A 19,743-nucleotide genomic window follows, 5' to 3' on the forward strand; every position below is an offset into this window, starting at 1 on the left:
TAGCGAAATCTTTTCACCCTTTTACACATCAGTAATTGCAATGCAGATTCATGATTTATCGACTATGAAACAGTTCTAGAAGGTGCAATATTTTCCCACGAAGTCAACAGACCTACCCCCACAGATCAGACAGATGGCACTAAGAAGACCAGTCTCGGTGTCATCCATTTCAAGTGGCAGGAGTTGGTTGGCAAAGGTAAAGACGAGGTCAGTGAGAGGGCCAAAACCCGCATTGTGCATCTGAATCCTGTTCAAGGTAAGGCCATCAGAGAAGGTCATTGTGTCTTGCTCAGGGGTGTATCGGGTGCAGATTCGGAGAATCTGTTGGTGTGAAATAAACATTTGATTATTTTTTTATGTCGTTAATAATATTTCTCAAAATAATATACTGTTACTGAAAAGGTAAAAAGCAAATGAGAAGTTTGGTACCCAAATGTTTTTTCATGAATCTCACTTAAACTGATAGACAGAAAATAATTATGTAACTTGGAGAGGAAAAGGAATAGGTGATACATTATTTATGTCTCGTTATTTAACAATTGTAACTGCACTTTCAATATAATTCATTGTATAAAGAATACTGGGATATCTCAACAGAATAAGAACTTGTGTAAGCACAAGACTTGTTAGGGTAGATGTCCATCTAGGATGCCCACTGGGCCATTGGAGGAATGGAATGCATGGCATTGAATACCGGTGTCTTCTCAGTAACCAGTATATCTGGGCTAGAGTATTCCAGAATGGTGGATAGCACCATCACAGTAGATCTGCCTCATTTTGTGACAACAAGCATCCAGGGAGTGAATGAAATGTCTGCCTTCGACCCCAAAAAGAAGTTCCCATGTTGCAGACAATGCTGAGATGTGGATCTCATTGTAACGTTCCTCAGATCTTGTTCATGGCTGCCTCAAGATCAGAAAAGAATAACTTGAGACTCCGACCAGTATCCCACCGGTTTCCCTGGATTAGGAACTGGAGAGGAGCAAAGGAATTTTGGTGTCCATGCACACAAATCACTAAAAGACAATGCATAGGTACAAAATGTAATCAAAAAGGCGAATGGAATGCTGACCTTATTGTCAAGGGGATTGGAATATAAGTGTGAGGAAGTGATGCTTCAGTTGTATGAAGCCTTTTAGAACCCATATGAGGCACTGGATTCATTTTGGTTGCTGCATCTCAGGAAGAATATTTTGGTATTGGAAAGGCTAGAGTGCAGATTCACCAGAATGATACTGGGCATAAAGGGTTAAATTATAAGGCCCGTTGTATGAACATTGTTGAGTGAAGTGCGACTACTGTTTCCACTGCAAGGTACACCAATTTGAAAACTGATCTTTTCACCCTCCATTCTCCACTCAAACTCTTTTATGTAGCGTCAAATGCAAAATTTGTTACAAACAAGCGCAATCTGGCTGCATTTTAAAATGGAATTTCTTTAAAACTTTGCGATAAAAATATTCCTTAATATTTAAGAGTGGTAATAAGGTGCAGTTGGATTAATACAGCTGAAAATGTCTTTTTTGCAAAAAAAAAACATTTAAAATCAGTGTCAAACTACCGCAGTTATCTGATTTTAAATCACGGAAGATGACTTAGAAAGTATACAGCACTGTTTTCTAGTAAGATTGGGGTACGGGAGTCAGTTCCTTAGCAAACGGAGGAAGAATCAGAATCTTTCAAGAGGTATCTGTTAGTGTCCTTGTGCTCAAAGATTCCAGTTTAACTTTCAGAGTCTCCTCAAAGGCCAGCAAACAAGCGCAATTAATGGAAACTCCGAATGATGATTAATTCATCCTGGGGACGTACGCAGTTTGATAGGAAGCACCAATTTCTAGCACAATGTTTTTCAAACTACTGCAAAAGATCATTGAAACCTGAATTGCACAGAACTCAATTAGACCGGATAATTCCATAATCTTTTGTGACGGCTGCACCATTATTGGGTAAATTGTGCTGACGAAACCAGTGCAGTTCCCTTGCATTTAATAGATTGTGAGGGGGTGGGGCAGGATGTAGATACATTTCCATTTGTAGGCAAGGCCAGAACTAAGGGCCATAAATGTAAAATAGTCACTAATAAAACTCTTTTACTCAAGAACTTCTTTAGCCAGAGGTGTTTAGAACATGAAACTTGTTATCATGACAATAGTTGAGATGAGTAGCATAGATGCATTTAAAGAAAAGCTGGGTAAACATGAGGGAGGAGATAATAGAAGGATATGTTGATGGGCTTAAATGATCAGGAGTGAGAGAAGGCTCAAAGGGAGCATCAACACCACATAGACCAGTTGAGCTAAATGGACTGATTTGGTGCTACAAGTACTTGGTAATAGTATGTAAGTGAATTGTTTAGATTGGTAAAGCAGTTTGATAGAATAGATTGAAAGAAACTATATTCCCTGGTGGGAAATCAAGGAACTTGAATCAATACAATGGTTGTTTTGAGAGTGGCTGTTTGAACTGAAATAGTCCTCATAGGTCACAAAAACAGAAATTGCTGGGAAAACTCAGCAGGTCTGACAGCATCTATGTTAACATTTCGAAACCATATGACTCTTCTTCAGAGCTAAAGGGAAGTAGAAATGTGGTGAAAGTCGGGGGGAGGGGTGGTGGAACAGGTGAAGCTGGATAGGAGGCCAGTGATAGGTGGAGGCAAAGGAGAGATTGCAAAAGATGTCATAAACAAAAGGTTGAAGGGGTGTTGATGGTGGTGATATGGTGATACTGGTTAAAGGAGGTGCTGATGGTGACATTAAGAGTAGAAAGCAGGATGAGCAAGTGACAGATGCCCCTAGTGGGGGTGGGGTGGGGGGAGGGGACAGTGTGGGAGAAAAGATAGAAATAGGCTAAATTTTAAAAATTCCACATATCCCATAAAGACACAGGCATAACTGGAGCTCAGCGACCCCTCAGCCCTCAGACATACTGCATCAGAGGAATCACGGATGTAGATGGGAATAGACTGGACAAGGGGAGAGAGAACGGATTCAAGATAGGGAAAAAGCTACCTCCTCCCCAAAATCCACAAACAGGACTGTCCCGGTAGACCGATCGTGTCAGCCTGTTCCTGCCCCACGGAACTCATTTCTTCCTATCTTGACTCTGTTCTCTCTCCTTGTTCAGTCTCTTCCCACTTAGTCGCGATTCATCTGATGCCCTACATCATATCAACAATTTCCAGTTCCCTAGACCCGCCCACCTCCTCTTCACTATGGACGTCCAATCCCTCTATACCTCCATCCTCCACCAAGATGGTCTGAGGGCTCTCTGCTTCTTCGTTGAACAGAGGCTGGAACAATCCCCACCCACCACCACTCTCCTCCGTCTGGCTGAACTTGTTCTCTCACTGAACAATTTCTCCTTAAACTCGTCTCATTTCCTCCAAATAAAAGGTGTGGCTATGGATATCCGCATGGGCCCCAGTTATGCCTGTCTCTTCATGGGGTATGTAGAACATTCCTTGTTCCAGTCCTACTCCGGCCCCCTTCCACAACTCTTTCTCCGGTACATCGATGACTATTTCGGTGCTGCTTCGTGCTCTCGTCTGGGCCTGGAAAAATGTATTAATTTTGCTTCCAATTTCCATCCCTCCATCATTTTCACATGGTCCATCTCTGACACTTCCCTTCCCTTCCTTGACCTTTCTGTCTCAATTTCTGGTGATCAATATTTCTGTCCATCACTATTCATTACAAGCCTACCGACTCTCACATCTACCTCGACTGCATCCCCTCACACCCCGCTTCCTGTAAGGACTCCATCCCATTCTCTCAGTTCCTTCGCCTCCATCGCATCTGTTCTGATGATGCCACTCTCCAAAACAGTTCCTCTGACATGTCTTCCTTCTTTTTTAACTGAGGTTTCCCACCCACGGAGGTTGACAGGGACCTTAACCGTGTCCGACCCATCTCCCGCGCATCCGCCCTCACACCTTTCTCTCCCTCCCAGAACCATGATAGGGTCCCCCTTGCCCTTACTTTTCACCCCACCAGCCTCCACATTCAAAAGATCATCCTCCGCCATTTCTGCCAACTCCAGCATGATGCCAATACCAAACACATCTTCCCTTCACCCCCCCCCATTGGCATTCCGTAGGGACCGTTCCCTCTGGGACACCCTGGTCCACTCCTCCATCACCCTCTAGACCTCAACCCCCTCCCACAGCACCTTCCCATGCAATCACAGAAGATGCAACACCTGCCTCTTTACTTCCCCCCTCCTCACTGTCCAAGGGCCTGAACACTCCTTTCAAGTGAAGCGGTGCTTCATTTCCACTTCCCTCAATTTAGTCTACTGCATTCGCTGCTCCCAATGCGGTTTCCTCTACATTGGAGAAACCAAATGCAGACTGAGTGACCGCATTGCCGAACACCTTCAGTCTGTCCGCAAGCATGACCCAGATCTCCCTGTCGCTTGCCATTTCAACACACCACCCTGCTCTCTTGCCCACATGTCCATCCTTGGCCTGCTGCAATGTTCCAGTGAAGTTCAATGTAAACTGGAGGAACAGCACCTCAACTTCCGACTAGGCACTTTACAGCCTTTTGGACTTAACATTGAGTTCAACAACTTCAGACTATGAACTCTCTCCTCCATCCTCACCCCTTTTTGATCCCCTTTTCTCAATATTTATTTTTAAATTTTTATATATATATATATATATATTATTTTTTTCCCACCTATTTCTATTATTATTTAAAAAATTTATTTGCATTCATTGTTTTATCCCTACCTTTTAGCCTATTTCTATCTTTACTCCCACACCGTCCCCTCCCCCCACCCCACCCCCACTAGGGCCATCTGTCACTTGCTCATCCTGCTTTCTACTCTTAATGTCACCATCAGCACCTCCTTTAGCCAGCATCACCACCATCAACACCCCTTCAAACTTTTGTTTATGACATCTTTTGCAATCTCTCTGTTGCCTCCAACTATCGCTGGCCTCCTATCCCGCTTCATCCGTCCCTCCCCCCCTTAAACAGTATATATTTCACAATGTTTTTACTTCTCCTTAGTTCTGAAGAAGAGTCATACAGACTCGAAACGTTAACTCTGTCTCTCTCCACAGATGCTATCAGGCCTGCTGAGTTTTTCCAGCAATTTTTATTGTTGTTTCAGATTTCCTGCATTCACAGTATTTTGCTTTTATCTTAGTCCTCACAGGAAGCAGTGCTGCCTGGTGAGCAACAGCGGCTGGAGAAATTGAATTTGCCATGTAGATCGGCATAAGGGATGTGTTTATTATTTCGAGGGATGCTCAAACTAAATCAGAAGCTGTTCTTGCAAAGGACAAATGACCCATTGTGGACTTTCTCACTCCAATGCATATCCATGAATTGTTCTTCTGATTGTCTGATATAATTTTGCCGGAAGATGGCTAAGAAATGGCATCTTCAACATTTCACCAGGATTTCTGCTGATCTTCCAACAAGATCAGTATGGCAGATCAGTAAAACCACTATGGAAATTCAACCCCAAGTTTATACATATATTGTACTTCTAATGTATGCTGATTATTGAACTTCATATTTATGTTTAGTATTTCAAAATTAAGATTAATCTATAAACATTTGCTCTGTGGAGCACAACCATTATTTGAAAGGCAATTTGATCTCATAATACAAGCCTGCACTTAATTCAATAGTAAGTTGAAAGGGGGAAAATTTGGTTGTGTAGTACTAATTCTAGTGGCATTATACAGACTGATGATTCCCCAATATCGGACAGCACCACAGGGCATTTCCTGTCTGGCCCACAGTTCTTCAACGATATCTATGAGGAAATACTTATGGGCTGTGCAGGTAACCGCTTGCAGTGTAGTCTGCCCTGCTGAGAGAAGTGATGTAAGCCCACACTATATAAACAAATCTCTCCCCTTAAAAGTTAGTAATTGTTAGCTCAAAGCTAATGGATCTCTGTGATGGCAGAGTATAGAAGTGGCACATGTTCTGGATTGTAAGGACAGGGTCCACTTATAGGAATCCTTGTTAGACTACTGAGAGAAAAAAACATCAGAAAGCCGATTGTACGGCTAAACTATATAACTCTTAAATCATGGGGATTAGGTACTAATTTCTTCCCCTCCTAAATGCTGAATTAATGTTAAACTTATTAATATCAATAATTTATCAATAGCACATAAATGTAAGCTGTCCATAGTTCCAAACATATTTCAGTTACTGACATAACCTCGCAACCTTTACAGCAAGGTAACAGTGGAATTATCTGCCCTCATTGTGAAAATCGATTAATGCTCAGCAAAGGCTAAGAGAGAGTAAAATAAACTCCTTCATTGAAGCCTGAGCCATATTTACCCAATAAATTTAAAACTCAGACATCAAGTATGTAATTTCTTCCACTTTTAAACAGATTTACGAGTATTTGAGAGTCGTGTTCAAAGCTTTCATATTTAGGCCTGAATTCTACCTTTAGCAGTGTGCGTGATCGGAGGGCCCAGGAGTGGCTGGGAAACAGACCACCAACCACGATCAGCCCCCAACCGCGATCACACGCTGATTGGCCAATTAGCGGGCAGCCAGTGTGAAACGAACGCTGACAAGCTCAGCGCTCCTGGGGTGGGGACGGGAAAAGAGTGGGTGATGACATCACCGTGGGTGTGGGTGAGCGCTGCGAGAGAGCTCCCTGAAGGCAGACAGCTGCCTCAAGGAGCTGCAGACCTGCAAATAATGAAATAAAGGTTTAAAAAGCTGCAAAAAAATGTGCATCATAATCAAGCACCTGAAAATGTACCTCATAAAAATGATGTCCACAGATATTTATTTTTGTTTTATTTCATAATGGAGATTTCATCTCGCCCTTAGATGATGTTTATTGAAAAATGTAAAGGCCACCTGGCTGATTCGACCGTCCACGGACAGGTCACAAAGAATTGCAGACAATTGCGCTGTTATTGGGCTTCACTGCCTTCTTACTTGTCATCGGGTGTGTTTCTGAATTTCGCGTGCAACAGCTGAGCGAAATATTGCGAGTGCGCGATGACATGGGGACACTCGCCTGACGTCATCTCACGTGATTTTATGCCCGATTGGGTCAGGCATGTGCCCACCCGCAGGACATAAAATTCTGCCCTTAGTGTTAGAGGATCACATTACAGAGCAGTTTTGCTGATCCTATTTTTGCAATTTTTACATCTGCAATAGATATTCTATTGGGATGAGAATCAGGAGTTTACTTTTACTGCCCAATATACAGTCATATGATGGCGTGACCTGGGGTCATAAGAATGGAATCCATTATTGTGTGTACTAAATACTCACATGTGCCCTCACATGCATTTCTCCTATTTTCGAGTGGCAGATTGATAAACACTGTAGTGAGATGAGATCTATTGTAAATGATATGCTCCTTAATTTTATATGTTATATAACAATGAACAAAATTAATTTTTCAGGGAAATTCAGTATAATCCCCACTGTTTCTTATTGTATAGAAAATAACAAAGTAGGCCTATTATGTTGTAAATTCAGTTTACAGACTATCCATCCCTGAAACTAGTTAGATCTAACATTAAGACAAATGGGTTGGCTGCCTCCCTAACCCCCCCCCATTCCAAATTTGCTACAAACTGCCTGTGCCCAAGATAGTTAGAAAGCCAAAGATGTGAGCTCTGACTCTTCCAGAGCTCTCTGTAGCAAGGATTGGATTGTCAAACTTGCTACCACCCTCCTGAGTGAAAGGCTTCTAAAAGCTCCAACTCTTTTGTGTTCAAATGAATGAATCTATGCAAACAATACAGGGCTGATTTTAACTGGATGAAAGTAAAGGGCTGGATTTTATGTTGCCCCAGTGACAGGGTTGGGGGGGGGGGGGGAACAGGACGGGACACCACACAAAATCTAGCGGGAGGCCTTCCTGCCACCTATCTACCCACCCCTGACCTGTCTGATATTATATGGTGGGTGGGTAGGGGTGCGGGGGGAGGTATCAGAGAGCCCACCTGTCCTTGGAACTATTCAGGCTCTTAAGTGGCCACTTAATTAATGGCCACTTAAGGGCCTCATCCTGCCACCGCTAGTAATTTACTCGTGGCTGGGGGATTCCCACTTCATGTAGGAAGCCAGGCAGCTTTCGCTGGGTGGGCTGGTGTCAGGCAAGGAGGGGGGTGGGGTGGTGGCACCTCCTTTGCAGGCCTCTTGGGCCCACTGGAAGCACCCACCCCAAAGGTCATTGCCCCTCTCTTTAAGCCTCCTCCCAGCCTCCTGAACCCGGCCCCCTGTCCAACTTGCAGCCCCTCTCCGACATCCTACCTAGGTTCCTCAGTGAGGTGGTATTGCCTGGAGTCCCAGAAGTTGCCAACACTCCCACTAACGCTGAAACAGACTACAGTTGGATTGGCCAGCAGCTCTCTAAGACAAGACTTCCTCCCAAGGTGGGGGTAAGAGTCTTGTCTTAAACGCTGCTCCCATTCTTTTTAGCTGGTGGAGGTGGGGACAACGGTGCTCTGTAAAATGCAGCCCAGGATTTCACCACCTCGCTTCACATCCCCGTCATATTTCATGTGTGGCCAAGGCACATCCTGAATCAGGCAGGAGCCTCATGACTTCATGCAAATTGATGCACATAGAACCCTACGGACAGGATCATCCCAGGTTTGGAAGAAGTGCAGCAGTGAGTGGGGAAAAGGATGTTTACCCACCAGCCACAATGGCAGCTTTGAGGCTGTACCAGCCCCCTTCCTATCTTATTATTTATGCAGTCATGGGAAACATGCCGTTTCGCTGGCAGACTTCCTCCGATTCGCCAACCATGCCATCATCCCTCCACTTCCTCACGCCAGGAACCATATTTGAACTGCAGCCGTGAGCACAGCTGTCAATGCTTTCAGCCCAGAACTGCTGCACAGAAGACATAGCCCCAAAAGGCAAGAAGACTGTAGCCTCTGATTCAGTGTTGCATCCCTGGGACACCTTCTGGACACTGTGGAGGGCAGCCTCAGTATCCTCTACCCCGCTCTGGATGCAGGAGGCCCATCAGTGTCACCACTGCGGTTTAGGAGCCAATGGCAGTGGTGATCAGTGCCAATGCTGTACAGAAGAGGTTGGCCATTCAATGCAGATAGAGGATGAATGATCTCATCCATGCAGCCAGGGTAAGGCAACCATCTCATCACTCTGAACTCACACACTCAAGCCCATCACACATTCACTGGCATCTCACTCACTGCCAGCTCAAGGGACATCACCACTCACTTTCTCACACACACCCTCACATCTCCATCTGGCCTCAGCTCCTCTGGAAACTGCCTCTTACAGCCCCCACCATCTTGAGGCCACTTGCACTGATAAACATGTGTTCCCACAGACACCCTGGGAAACCCCCCCTCCCCATTCCCCAGTACAGCCCTCGGCCTGCATCCTCTTCTTTCCCTGAGCCCACTTTTCCCCATTCCCCAAGGAAGCCCTAGCCCTGCAGCCATTAAAAAGCCACCCCCACCTTACGGCTAGTCTGGTAAGTAGGGACCCATGAGCCCACCTAAAAGTGATGTGGTAGTGCCTGTGAAACCTGGCACTGATGACTGGGAGTGCTGCTCGAAGCAAGGTAGGGTAACAAACCTCAAGTCCCAAGTGAAGTACAGCTCCCCAGGTACACATCACTTATGGTCTGTTGTGAAACACATCGGTGTGCCATCATGCCAACATGCCCGGATCATCCAGTATGGGGGATAATTCTGGCAAGCAGGCAAGATGATGACAAGAAATGCATTAAAATTAGGCTCCTGATGTCAGACGGTAGGAAAGGTGGCCCAGTATTGACGGGCAGAGTGGACAATCGTATACTGGTTTCATGATGGTGTAAAACCGATTTTTGGCTATCTCACCATATTGTCCACTCACACCCGTCATGACGCCCGATGCCAATGGGGGTGGAAAGCTCAGGCCTATGTGTCTGTTGTGCATTCAGTAAATCTGGTGGAACAGTAGAAGAAACACATTGAGGTAAATGCTAAATTTACTTTTGCATGGCCAAGAGGAGTGAGTATTTGTGTCAATGAATATCTACTCTCATCAAACTGCAAGCTAACAAACAAGATGCAGACATGTACTGTGCAAAGAAGTTGTTATTTAAAATCTCTTTCCATTCATAAAAATCCATTCTATTGTGTGATATGAGAATGATTTGCTTTTAAGGAACTAATTTACTTTTCTATACACTGCTTGCATTCTTATCTGTTAATTGTTCATTTAACCAGTGTAATTAGCAAACACTCAAAATAATCATGAACTGTCTTATTTTCGCAAAAATAGCACTTTAAATGGACTCTTGCTGAGTGCATATCCCTAGTAATTGTATACGAAAGCCATGACAAAACATTATTCATTTTAATACAAAGGCAGTCTATTCCCTCATCTGCTGACTTTCAATGACTTTAAACAAGTGACTTGAAATGAAATGTTTTACTTCCAGTCAGCCTGCAGCATGACGATTGTAAATGAGTTTTCAAGGGCCTTCAGCGATCAAGAACAGTCTCAATGATTTTTCCCCTACCTCGTGGGTATTATAGCAGCACTGAAACAAATTGCAAGAAATAGCAATGTAACTAATTGCAAGCAGTAAGTTGTCACCCTCACAGCCACAATTAATTGTAGATTTGCTACTAAAAAAGCAGAAATTGAGGTACTTGATAACCATTATACTGGCAATCACAATGGCAGAGCTGATTAGAGCATTATTAGCCATGATGAGATAGTCAATTTTACAAAACAAGGTGAGGGGACAAGGTATAAAGTGAGCGGTCAGTTACAAGCTCTCAAAAAATAAGAGAGACAAAATATGTTGGGGAGTAGAAAAAGGTGAGGAAATTCAGGAAGCCATGCCCGAGGGATGCATGGGGTTCCAAAGTTAAGGTCCTGGAAAAATATAGGTCAGAGCATTGATACAAAGTTGTCTGACTTCAAGAGGTGGACACGTGACAGATGAAATTTAATGCAGAGAAGTGTGTGCGGATTATATTTACAAAGGAAGAACTAGGAGAAACATACATAGAAAATACGCAAAAGTAGGCCATTTGGCCCTTCGAGCCTGCTCCGCCATTCATTGTGATCATGGCTGATCATCTAACTCAGTAGCCTGCTCCTGCTTTCTCTTCATATCCTTTGATCCCTTTCGCCCCAAGAGCGATATCTAACTCCTCCTTGAAAACATACAATGTTTTGGTCTCAACTACTTTCTGTGGTAAAGAATTCCACAGGCTCACCACTCTCTGGGTGAAGAAATTTCTCCTCTTGAGAGATAATATACAATAAAGGATATTACTCTAAAGGTGATGCAGGAGCAAAGGGACTTGGGAGTATATGTGCACAAATCCCTAAAGGTGGTAGGGCAGGTTAAGAAATCATTTAATAAAACATTTGGGATCCTGGGCTTTAAAAATAAAGGCGTTGGGCTGGCTTTTCATGGAATCGGGGAGACCTGTGGAGGTAAAAAAAAGGCACTGGGACGCGATTGCAGGAGCAGGATTTCCCGGTTGTCATGCGGGGTCGTGGCCCGCTCGCCGACGCATAAAATGACGCAGGATGACATTGGGTGGAACTCCTGATGTCACCCTGCGTCATTTCCATTTTCAGGTCGGCGGGGGCTCAGCCGGATCAGCTGTGCGCCTGCTGACCTGTCAACGGCCAATTGAGGCCATTTAAAAACTAATGGCACCAGTTAAAGGGTCTGCCTGTTCAAGCTTAAGGTTGGCAGGCAGGCCAGGAGCTCTGGCGGGCTTCAGAAAAATCATGAAACTTCATCCACAGGCGGGATGAAGGTTTTTAAAAATTTGATGAAAGTTTAATTAAAAGTGATGGACATGTCCAAACTCATGTGGCAATGTCACATGAGGGGGCATGTCAGGGAGATTTTATTTTTATATTTTTAACATTTTTGAATTTGGCGCTGATCTCTCTGAGGCAGCACTAGCCTCAGGGAGATGAGTGCGCTCTCGCACTCTCGGCTTATGGAATCCTCCCCGCCTGCACAGGGAGAGCATAGTGCTTCCTGGTGGAAGTCACGCTGGACAGGCCTTAATTGGCCCACCTACGTAAAATGGCGGCGCGCCTCCAATTGGGGCGCCGATCGGAGTAGCACGCCTCCACGCGCCCGCTCCTGAGCTTCCCCCCTGACAGGGGGAAAATTCTGCTCCAGGATTCCCAACCCCACACCTGACACACCCCAATTTTCACCAGAGTGGTTTAAGGGTATGGGCTGGTGTGGGTCACGAGCCTGCACTCCCTACCTGGTTGGCTATATAGTGGGAATAGGCATCTCCTAGTTCCCTGCAATTTTCATCAAGTCAAGCCAGCTTTTAAAAGGTTTGTGGCTCACAACCTCTCAGAGGAGTCGTGAACCTTTGTCTGTATGAGGGCACATTTGAAAGGGAAGTTCAAAGCGTCTTACTCATGCTCCTCCAACAATGCATCATGGCCCCTCATACACTCCATGTCAACCTATGCCCCTCCAACCACCCCCCATGGCTCCTAATTCTCACCATGCCAAGCTGTGGCATTTCTACACCCATTCACCCACTATGGGCCTTGTAGTAATAGGATGAGTGAGAATGCTTTAAAAATCAGTCATTCATCATAACTTTCTACTTTCTTAAAAAAACTCCTTTTACTACAGTCCTATAAAAGTGTAGATCATCCAGACCCTTTAAAGTATCAATAGAAGAAACTGCAAGCACTTGAAGCCTCTTTATCTTGTATAAACATTGCACAATTGACAAAATAGATCACAGAGAAAGAACTGTCAGTCAAGTAATGTTTTCCTTGGTGCACAGCTGCTCTAATAGACTAATGGATGTCTGGGCCCTCAGCCAATCCTCATCATGCATTCTGTGATCTATTCTGTCAATTACACATGCTTATTTGTATAAGATTAAGAGGTTTCAAGTACTTGCAATTTCTACTATTGATATTTTAAATAGTCTGGGTGTTTGACACTTATATAGGGCTGTAGTAAAAGGGTTTTGTTTTAAGAAAGTAGAAAATTATGAATGAATGACTTTTTTTAAAGCTTTCTCACTGATCCTTTGTTACTATAGGGTTTATTCATGCTGTACACAGTGTATAATGGGTGAACAATGGGGCATAGTTTGGCATAGACGGTATAAAGGGCCATTGGAGATGGGACAGCATGTAGCTTGGCATAGAGGGTATGAGGGACCATGGAGCGGTGGGTGGGGGCATGAGGTGTCAGGAGTTGGCATGGATGGGGCATGGTGGGTTTGTGGGAGGCTAGGTGTTGTGAGGGGTGAGGTCTACAGGGCTGTGCTTTGTTCATCTGTCATTATTACAACTGGGACAAAGTCCCAGAGCACCAAGGCAGGTCTTTTAAACAGCTAGCCTCAACACTTGGCAGCCCCTGTGGCTGCTTTTGAACACATTGCAGGGGCGGTAGCCCCACTTCGGTTAGCATCCACCCCAGGGAACAAAAATTCCATCCTTGGACATTTCCCTGAGACAGGCAGGCCAAGCCGGCAAATTTCCTGACTCCTGCTACCCACCTCTAGGATGAAAATCCAGCCCACAGAGTACAAAAGCAAGGAATATTTATAAGACACTGGTTTAGCCTCAACTGGATTATTGTGTCCAACTCTGGGCACTTCACTTTTGGGCTCTTATGAAGACATTAGAGAGTGAAGAGAAGATTCATGAAAATGGTTCTAGGGATGAGGGACTTCAGTTACGTGGACAGATTGGAGAAGCTGGGTCTGTTCTGCTTGGAGAAGGGAGGGTTGAGAGGAGATAAAGGTTTTCAAAATCGTGAGCGGTATGGACAGAACCAAAGGTGACATTTGGAAAAACTCTTATTACAGCGAGTGTTTGGGATCTGGAATGCACTGCATGAGTGTGTGGAGACAGATTCGATTGTACCTTTGAAAAGGGAATTAGAAAATTGCCTGAAGAGGAAACATTTGCAGGATTATGGGGAAAAGACAAGGAAATGGGACTAGCTGAGATGTTCCCACAGAGCTGGCATGGGCACAATGGGCCAAATGACCTCGTTCTGTGCTGTAACCATTCTATGATATTAGGATAGGCTGTGTGATGAGTCTTGGTTTGAAAATAGTGGGAGAATAGGAGAAGGAGGTCCATATAGGGTGGCAGGTTTGGAATTTAAGTATCAGGGGAGGAAAGTTCAGCGTAGCACAGTCCATATGATTGGACTTTGGCCCTTATAGTCACAGAGATAGGTTGCAAAGATGAGTGAAATTGGAGGTTTGAGGTGAACCATAAGACAACAAATGAAAACTTCCGCTGGCTCATACCTTAAATCTTAGCCCCTTTGCCCAAGTGATCAAAGCCAGAAATTTGTTGTTTGTAAGACCATTGAAGGTCGGAGGTGACACATGAAAACCAAAGCTGATTTTTATCAAAAATATGTTGGGCTGGATTTGATTCATCGTTGGATGAAAGATTTTTCATTTTTCTCACTTTGAAAATCAAATTCTGTTGCAAGACAGTATTAGTTTGTTGCACTGTGAGCATTGCCAGCACTGGCAGCTCTCAGAGCAGTGAGTGTTAAATAGCCCAACCCAAAAATTACAAAATCTTATCTAAAAGAATGCTAACATTGCACTCTTTCTCAAGCAGTATGATCATATCTGACCAAAAGAGTACTCATTATTCTCCCTGGGTTGATATTTCAGGAATGATTTTACGATAGGATGCTTCCAACATGGGGCCTTAACTACCATGACCAGATATTGGGAAGTCGTGAGCATCCTTCCTATAATTTCTGACCTTTAGAATTAATTGATTGAGTGGGTCCGCCAATATCTCAATTGGCAGTCCCTGCTAGTGAGGTTCCAGGCCAGAAAGCACACATTGAGAAAATCATCTCACTTGCCACTCTTGATTTTGTCACTTTGATGTTATGATATTTAAAGACAGCACACCTAAAAATACCTTTAAACGTTATCCAAGGATTGACCAATATCCAAATTCTGTTCTATCATCGCAGCTAAAGACCTTTGAGATGAAATCTCGGATTTGATCTTATTTTGCAAACTAACTACTGATATGCACTGAAGCATACCTCAAACTCAAGGCTGGTTTTAACATCTTATGTATTGGACTTCACACGCCTCTATAATGTAATGAAAGAAACTTCTGCATCTGAATGCTGTATAATAAGCACGCCACTTCCTATGCCTCACTGAATTCATTTAGATTGATGGCACTATTTTTAACTGAGCATTTCAACTTGAATACAGCTTCAAATGCAAGCCACATTGCACAGAACTCAAAGGAGTCTGCACGCTACATGTTAGTGCTTTGACACAGATGCTTCGGTACAAGAATCACATTCAACTACTTAAGGTAAAAAAAGAACTGGACCATTTTTTAAAAAAAACACAAAGATAAATGGTCTGCTCAGATGATAGCACTTTCAGCCCTGAGCTGGGAAGTCAAGGGTTCAAGACCCACTCCAGAAGCTTGAGTATAACATGTAGGCTGACACTCCAGTGCAGTAGTGTTGCAGATGCTATCTTCTGGATGCCCTCTCAGTAGACCTGATCAGTTGGGCATGCTACAAGCTGAGAAATAAAAGGCTCAGGGCCCTATTTGAATAACAGTTCTCCTGGTCTTATGACCAATGTTCCTCCCTCAATCAACACTGAACACGACAATCTGGTCATTTTATCATTGCTGTTTGTGGGACCTTGTTGTGCTGCATTTCTTACATTTAAAAATAATACATTTCAAAAAGTACTTAACTGTCTGTAAAAGGCTTTGGGGTATCCTGAGATCATGAAAGTGGCCATAATAATATAAATTATTACTTTCACCAGTGAGAAATGTATTTTCTTTTCAGAGCTGTTGGGCTGGAGCTCCCACCCACTTCCTTGACACTAGCCCATCGGAGGCATTCCCAAGGTCACCACCCCGCCTCATTCCCACCCCCCTGCCCCCCAACCCTCTCCTTGCCTCAAACCTGGACCCCACCCCTTTATCCACCTTTCTCAGACCCCTGACCCCAGACTTAGCTGGGCTCCTTGGTGTGGTGAGCTGCCTGTAGTCCCAGTTGTGACCATTGCTCCTGGCTGGTGCTATTGGGACCACAGAGCTGTCAGACATCTGATTGGCTAGCAGCTCTCTAAGGAGGGACTTGCTCCCAAGAAAGTAGCGGAGGTTTCACCTAAAGCAATTAATGCTGCTTGCCGCGTTAAATTGCAGCGGGGCAACTGCTGGGATTGTGTGAGGGTTCCTTCCTGACCTTTTAGCCTGTGGGGAGGGTGGGTGAGGAGATTGTGGCACCCCATAGAATCCAGCCCATTGATTCAATATGGTTAACAATGATATGTCACTGCCATCCTACAATTGGGATAAGATAAGCTGTATACTCGAGAGTCGTAAGCACCCTGCGAACCGCACTTATCAATGATATCAATAGTTTTAACTATTATTTCTTCCAATGATTATTGTACTGTGGCTCTGAGGGACAACTGGATTTGGATCTTTATAGGGTAAAGATAGAAACATAGGAACAGGACTAGGCCATTCAGCTGCTTGAGCCTGTTCTGCCATTCCACGAGAACATGGCTGGTCTGTATCGTAACATTGTCCACCTGCCTTGGCTCCATATTCTTTTACACCCTTGTTTAGAGAAAATCTCAATCTTAGATTCAAAATTATTAATTAAACTTGCGTCTACTTCTTTTTGTGAGACAGCATTCCACCTTTTTACCATGCATGAAATTACTAACTTCTGTCCTGGATGTCCTGGCTCTAACTTGAAGGATAGGATCCTCTTAACTAACTCGGTGAACAGTGGAAGACTTTATGCATCATTAAATGTAAATATGTTTGTCCATGGGGATTCAGAATAAATATCCATCACATTCAGAATACTTCTATATTTCACATTCTCAAACAAAGCAGGATGTACTTTAAAAGTTAAAATGCAATATTAGTTTTATTATACAAATATACATTGATGTAGACTTGTAGATTTAAACTCCATTCCATATTTGTGAAAGGTGATTGACTACCTTCTCACTTCTGCTCTAAATGTTGGCTAGGTTTACTAGTCAGTAAACACAGACATACAGCATAAATAGTCCATTAATTCAGCACTAAGTGACAGTGCCGGTCTGTGCTTGTGCAGCTCATGGCGTGTTGGCTGGTGAGTGGACGGTTAACATTAGAGTCTTTGGCCTGAATTTTTGCAGAGTTGTAATGACTGCAGAGGCATTTCAAAATGGTGGGTGGGATCCCCAATTCCAAGATTCCCCATTCCCTGCACCCCAATTTTCACAGGCGCAGGATAACGGTGCAGGTAGCAAGCCCACACCCTACACTCCCAACCTGGCCAGTTCCATTGCGTGTGCAGGCATCTCCTAGCCCCCACAATTTTTGCGGAGTTGGGCCAGATTCTCCATGACCTGTGGTTCACGGACCTGAAAAGAGTTGTGAACCATTGTCTGAATTGGAAACCTTTTGAAAGGTAAGGTCAAAAGATCTTACCAATACCCCCCATGTCCCTTCCATGCCCCCTCTATTCCAACTCAGTGCCAGCTCATGTACCCCACCCATCCCCATGGCCCCTTATAGTCCCATGCCAATTCATGTCAACTTATGGCCCTTCCATGCCTATTCACCTAATGTACACTATGTACAGAACCAATGAGCCATGTAGTAATAATGGCATGCTTTCTGATTATTTTTATGTTTTCATCTCTGGCATCTGCTGAGATAACAGTTCTGAGGTCAGTTTGTTTACTTGGGGAGTTTTCTGGGCTTGTGGCTGCAATCTAACTCCTAATCGTTTTACAAATGCTTGACGCTGTTGACACAGCTAGTTTGAAGTGTTACGACTGGGATGGGAGGAGTGCATGAATTATCAAACCACACCACTCCGCAGGCCATACCATTCACTTAAATGTTTAACTTTCTCACTGAAATGGTCAATTGTGTACCTATACTTCTAGCACCCAGAAGAAAACAGACTCTGACCAGGCTTCTTTCAAAAAACTCAGAATGATTAACGTATTTTAAGATAAAACTTCTTTTAACAAGTTGCAAATACTGGTTAACACATAATTGTAATTGGGAAGTATAACTATCTGTCTCTTCCTAAAGAATCCCCCCAGCACTTACACAGACAAACAAAGGACAAACAGATAGAGTCTTTCTCTGCAGAGATGGGCTTTAGAAGTTTGGTGCTATAAAATAAAGGATAAGGTCTGCAGGGTCTCGAGGCTGTTGACCTGGAACTCCCTAGTGAGAAGATGGGCCGCTGGTCCTGGTGAATGTCTGGAAGTTCTCACCAACTCACAGAATCACAATGCAGAAGAGGCCCTTCAGCCCATCGAGTCTGCACCAACAAGTGAGAAATACTTGACCTACCTACCTAATCCCATTTACTAGCACTTGGCCCATAGCCGTGAATGTTATGATGTGCCAAGTGCTCATCCAGGTACTTTTTAAAGGATGTGAGGCAACCCGCCTCCACCACCCTCCCAGGCAGTGCATTCCAGACTGTCACCACCCACTGGGTAAAAATGTTTTTCCTCACATCCCCCCTAAACCTCCTGCCCCTCACCTTGAACTTATGCCCCCTTGTGACTGACCCTTCAACTAAGGGGAACAGCTGCTCCCTATCCACCCTGTCCATGCCCCTCATAATCTTGTACACCTCGATCAGGTCACCCCTCAGTCTTCTCTGCTCCAACGAAAACAACCCAAGTCTATCCAACGTCTCTTCATAACTTAAATGTTTCATCCCAGGCAACAACCTGGTGAATCTCCTCTGCACCCACTCCAGTGAAATCACATCCTTCCTATAATGTGGTGACCAGAACTGCACACAGTACTCCAGCTGTGACCTCACCAAAGTTCTGTACAACTCCAACATGACCTCTCTACTTTTGTAATCTATGCCTCGATTGATAAAGGCAAGTGTCTCTTATGCCTTTTTCACCACCCCACCAACATGCCCCTCTACCTTCAGAGATCTATGGACACACACGCCAAGGTCCCTTTGCTCCTCAGAACTTCCTAGTGTCGTGCCGTTCATTGAATACTTCCTTGTCAAATTACTCCTTCCAAAGTGTATCACCTCACAATTTTCAGGGTTAAGTTCCATCTGCCACTTATCTGCCCATTTGACCATCCTGTCTATATCTTCCTGTAGCCCAAGACTCAACCTCACTGTTAACCACCCGGCCAACCTTTGTGTCATCCGCAAACTTACTAATCCTACCCCCCATGTAGCCACCTATGTCGTTTATATAAATGACAAATAATAGGGGACCCAGCACAGATCCCTGTGGTATGCCACTGGACACTGGCTTCCAGTCACTAAAGCACCCTTCTGTCATCACCCTCTGTCTCCTACAACTAAGCCAATATTGAATCCACCTTATCAAATTACCCTGTACCCCATGTGCATTTGCCTTCTTTATAAGTCTCCCATGTGGGACCTTGTCAAAGGCTTTGCTGAAATCCATATAAACTACATCAACTGCACTACCCTCATCTACACACCTGGTCACCTCCTCAAAAATTCAATCAAATTTGTTAGGCATGACCTCCCTCTGACAAAGCCATGCTGACTATCCCTGACCAAACCTTGCCTCTCTAAGTGGAGATTGATTCTCTCCTTCAGAACTTTCTCCAATAGTTTCCCTACCACTGACGTGAGATTCACTGGCCTGTAGTTCCTTGGCTTTTCTCTACAACCCTTCTTAAATAGCGGAACCACATTAGCTGTTCTCCTGTCCTCTGGCAC

The 19,743-nt window shown here is 44.2% G+C and overlaps 1 protein-coding gene across 7 annotated transcripts in view; it reads right to left on the minus strand.

The window, feature by feature from the left end:
- Positions 1-19,743, minus strand: part of LOC121276196 (retinoic acid receptor beta-like) — a 290,694-nt gene that overhangs the window by 12,510 nt on the left and 258,441 nt on the right. For all 7 annotated transcript variants that reach the window (XM_041184326.1, XM_041184324.1, XM_041184327.1 and 4 more), the window contains one exon: positions 117-321. In XM_041184326.1, coding sequence (XP_041040260.1) covers positions 117-321 — 205 coding nt within the window. The remainder of the gene's footprint in view (positions 1-116; positions 322-19,743) is intronic.

This window comes from Carcharodon carcharias, chromosome 3, assembly GCF_017639515.1.
Source record: "Carcharodon carcharias isolate sCarCar2 chromosome 3, sCarCar2.pri, whole genome shotgun sequence".
NCBI lineage: Eukaryota > Metazoa > Chordata > Chondrichthyes > Lamniformes > Lamnidae > Carcharodon > Carcharodon carcharias.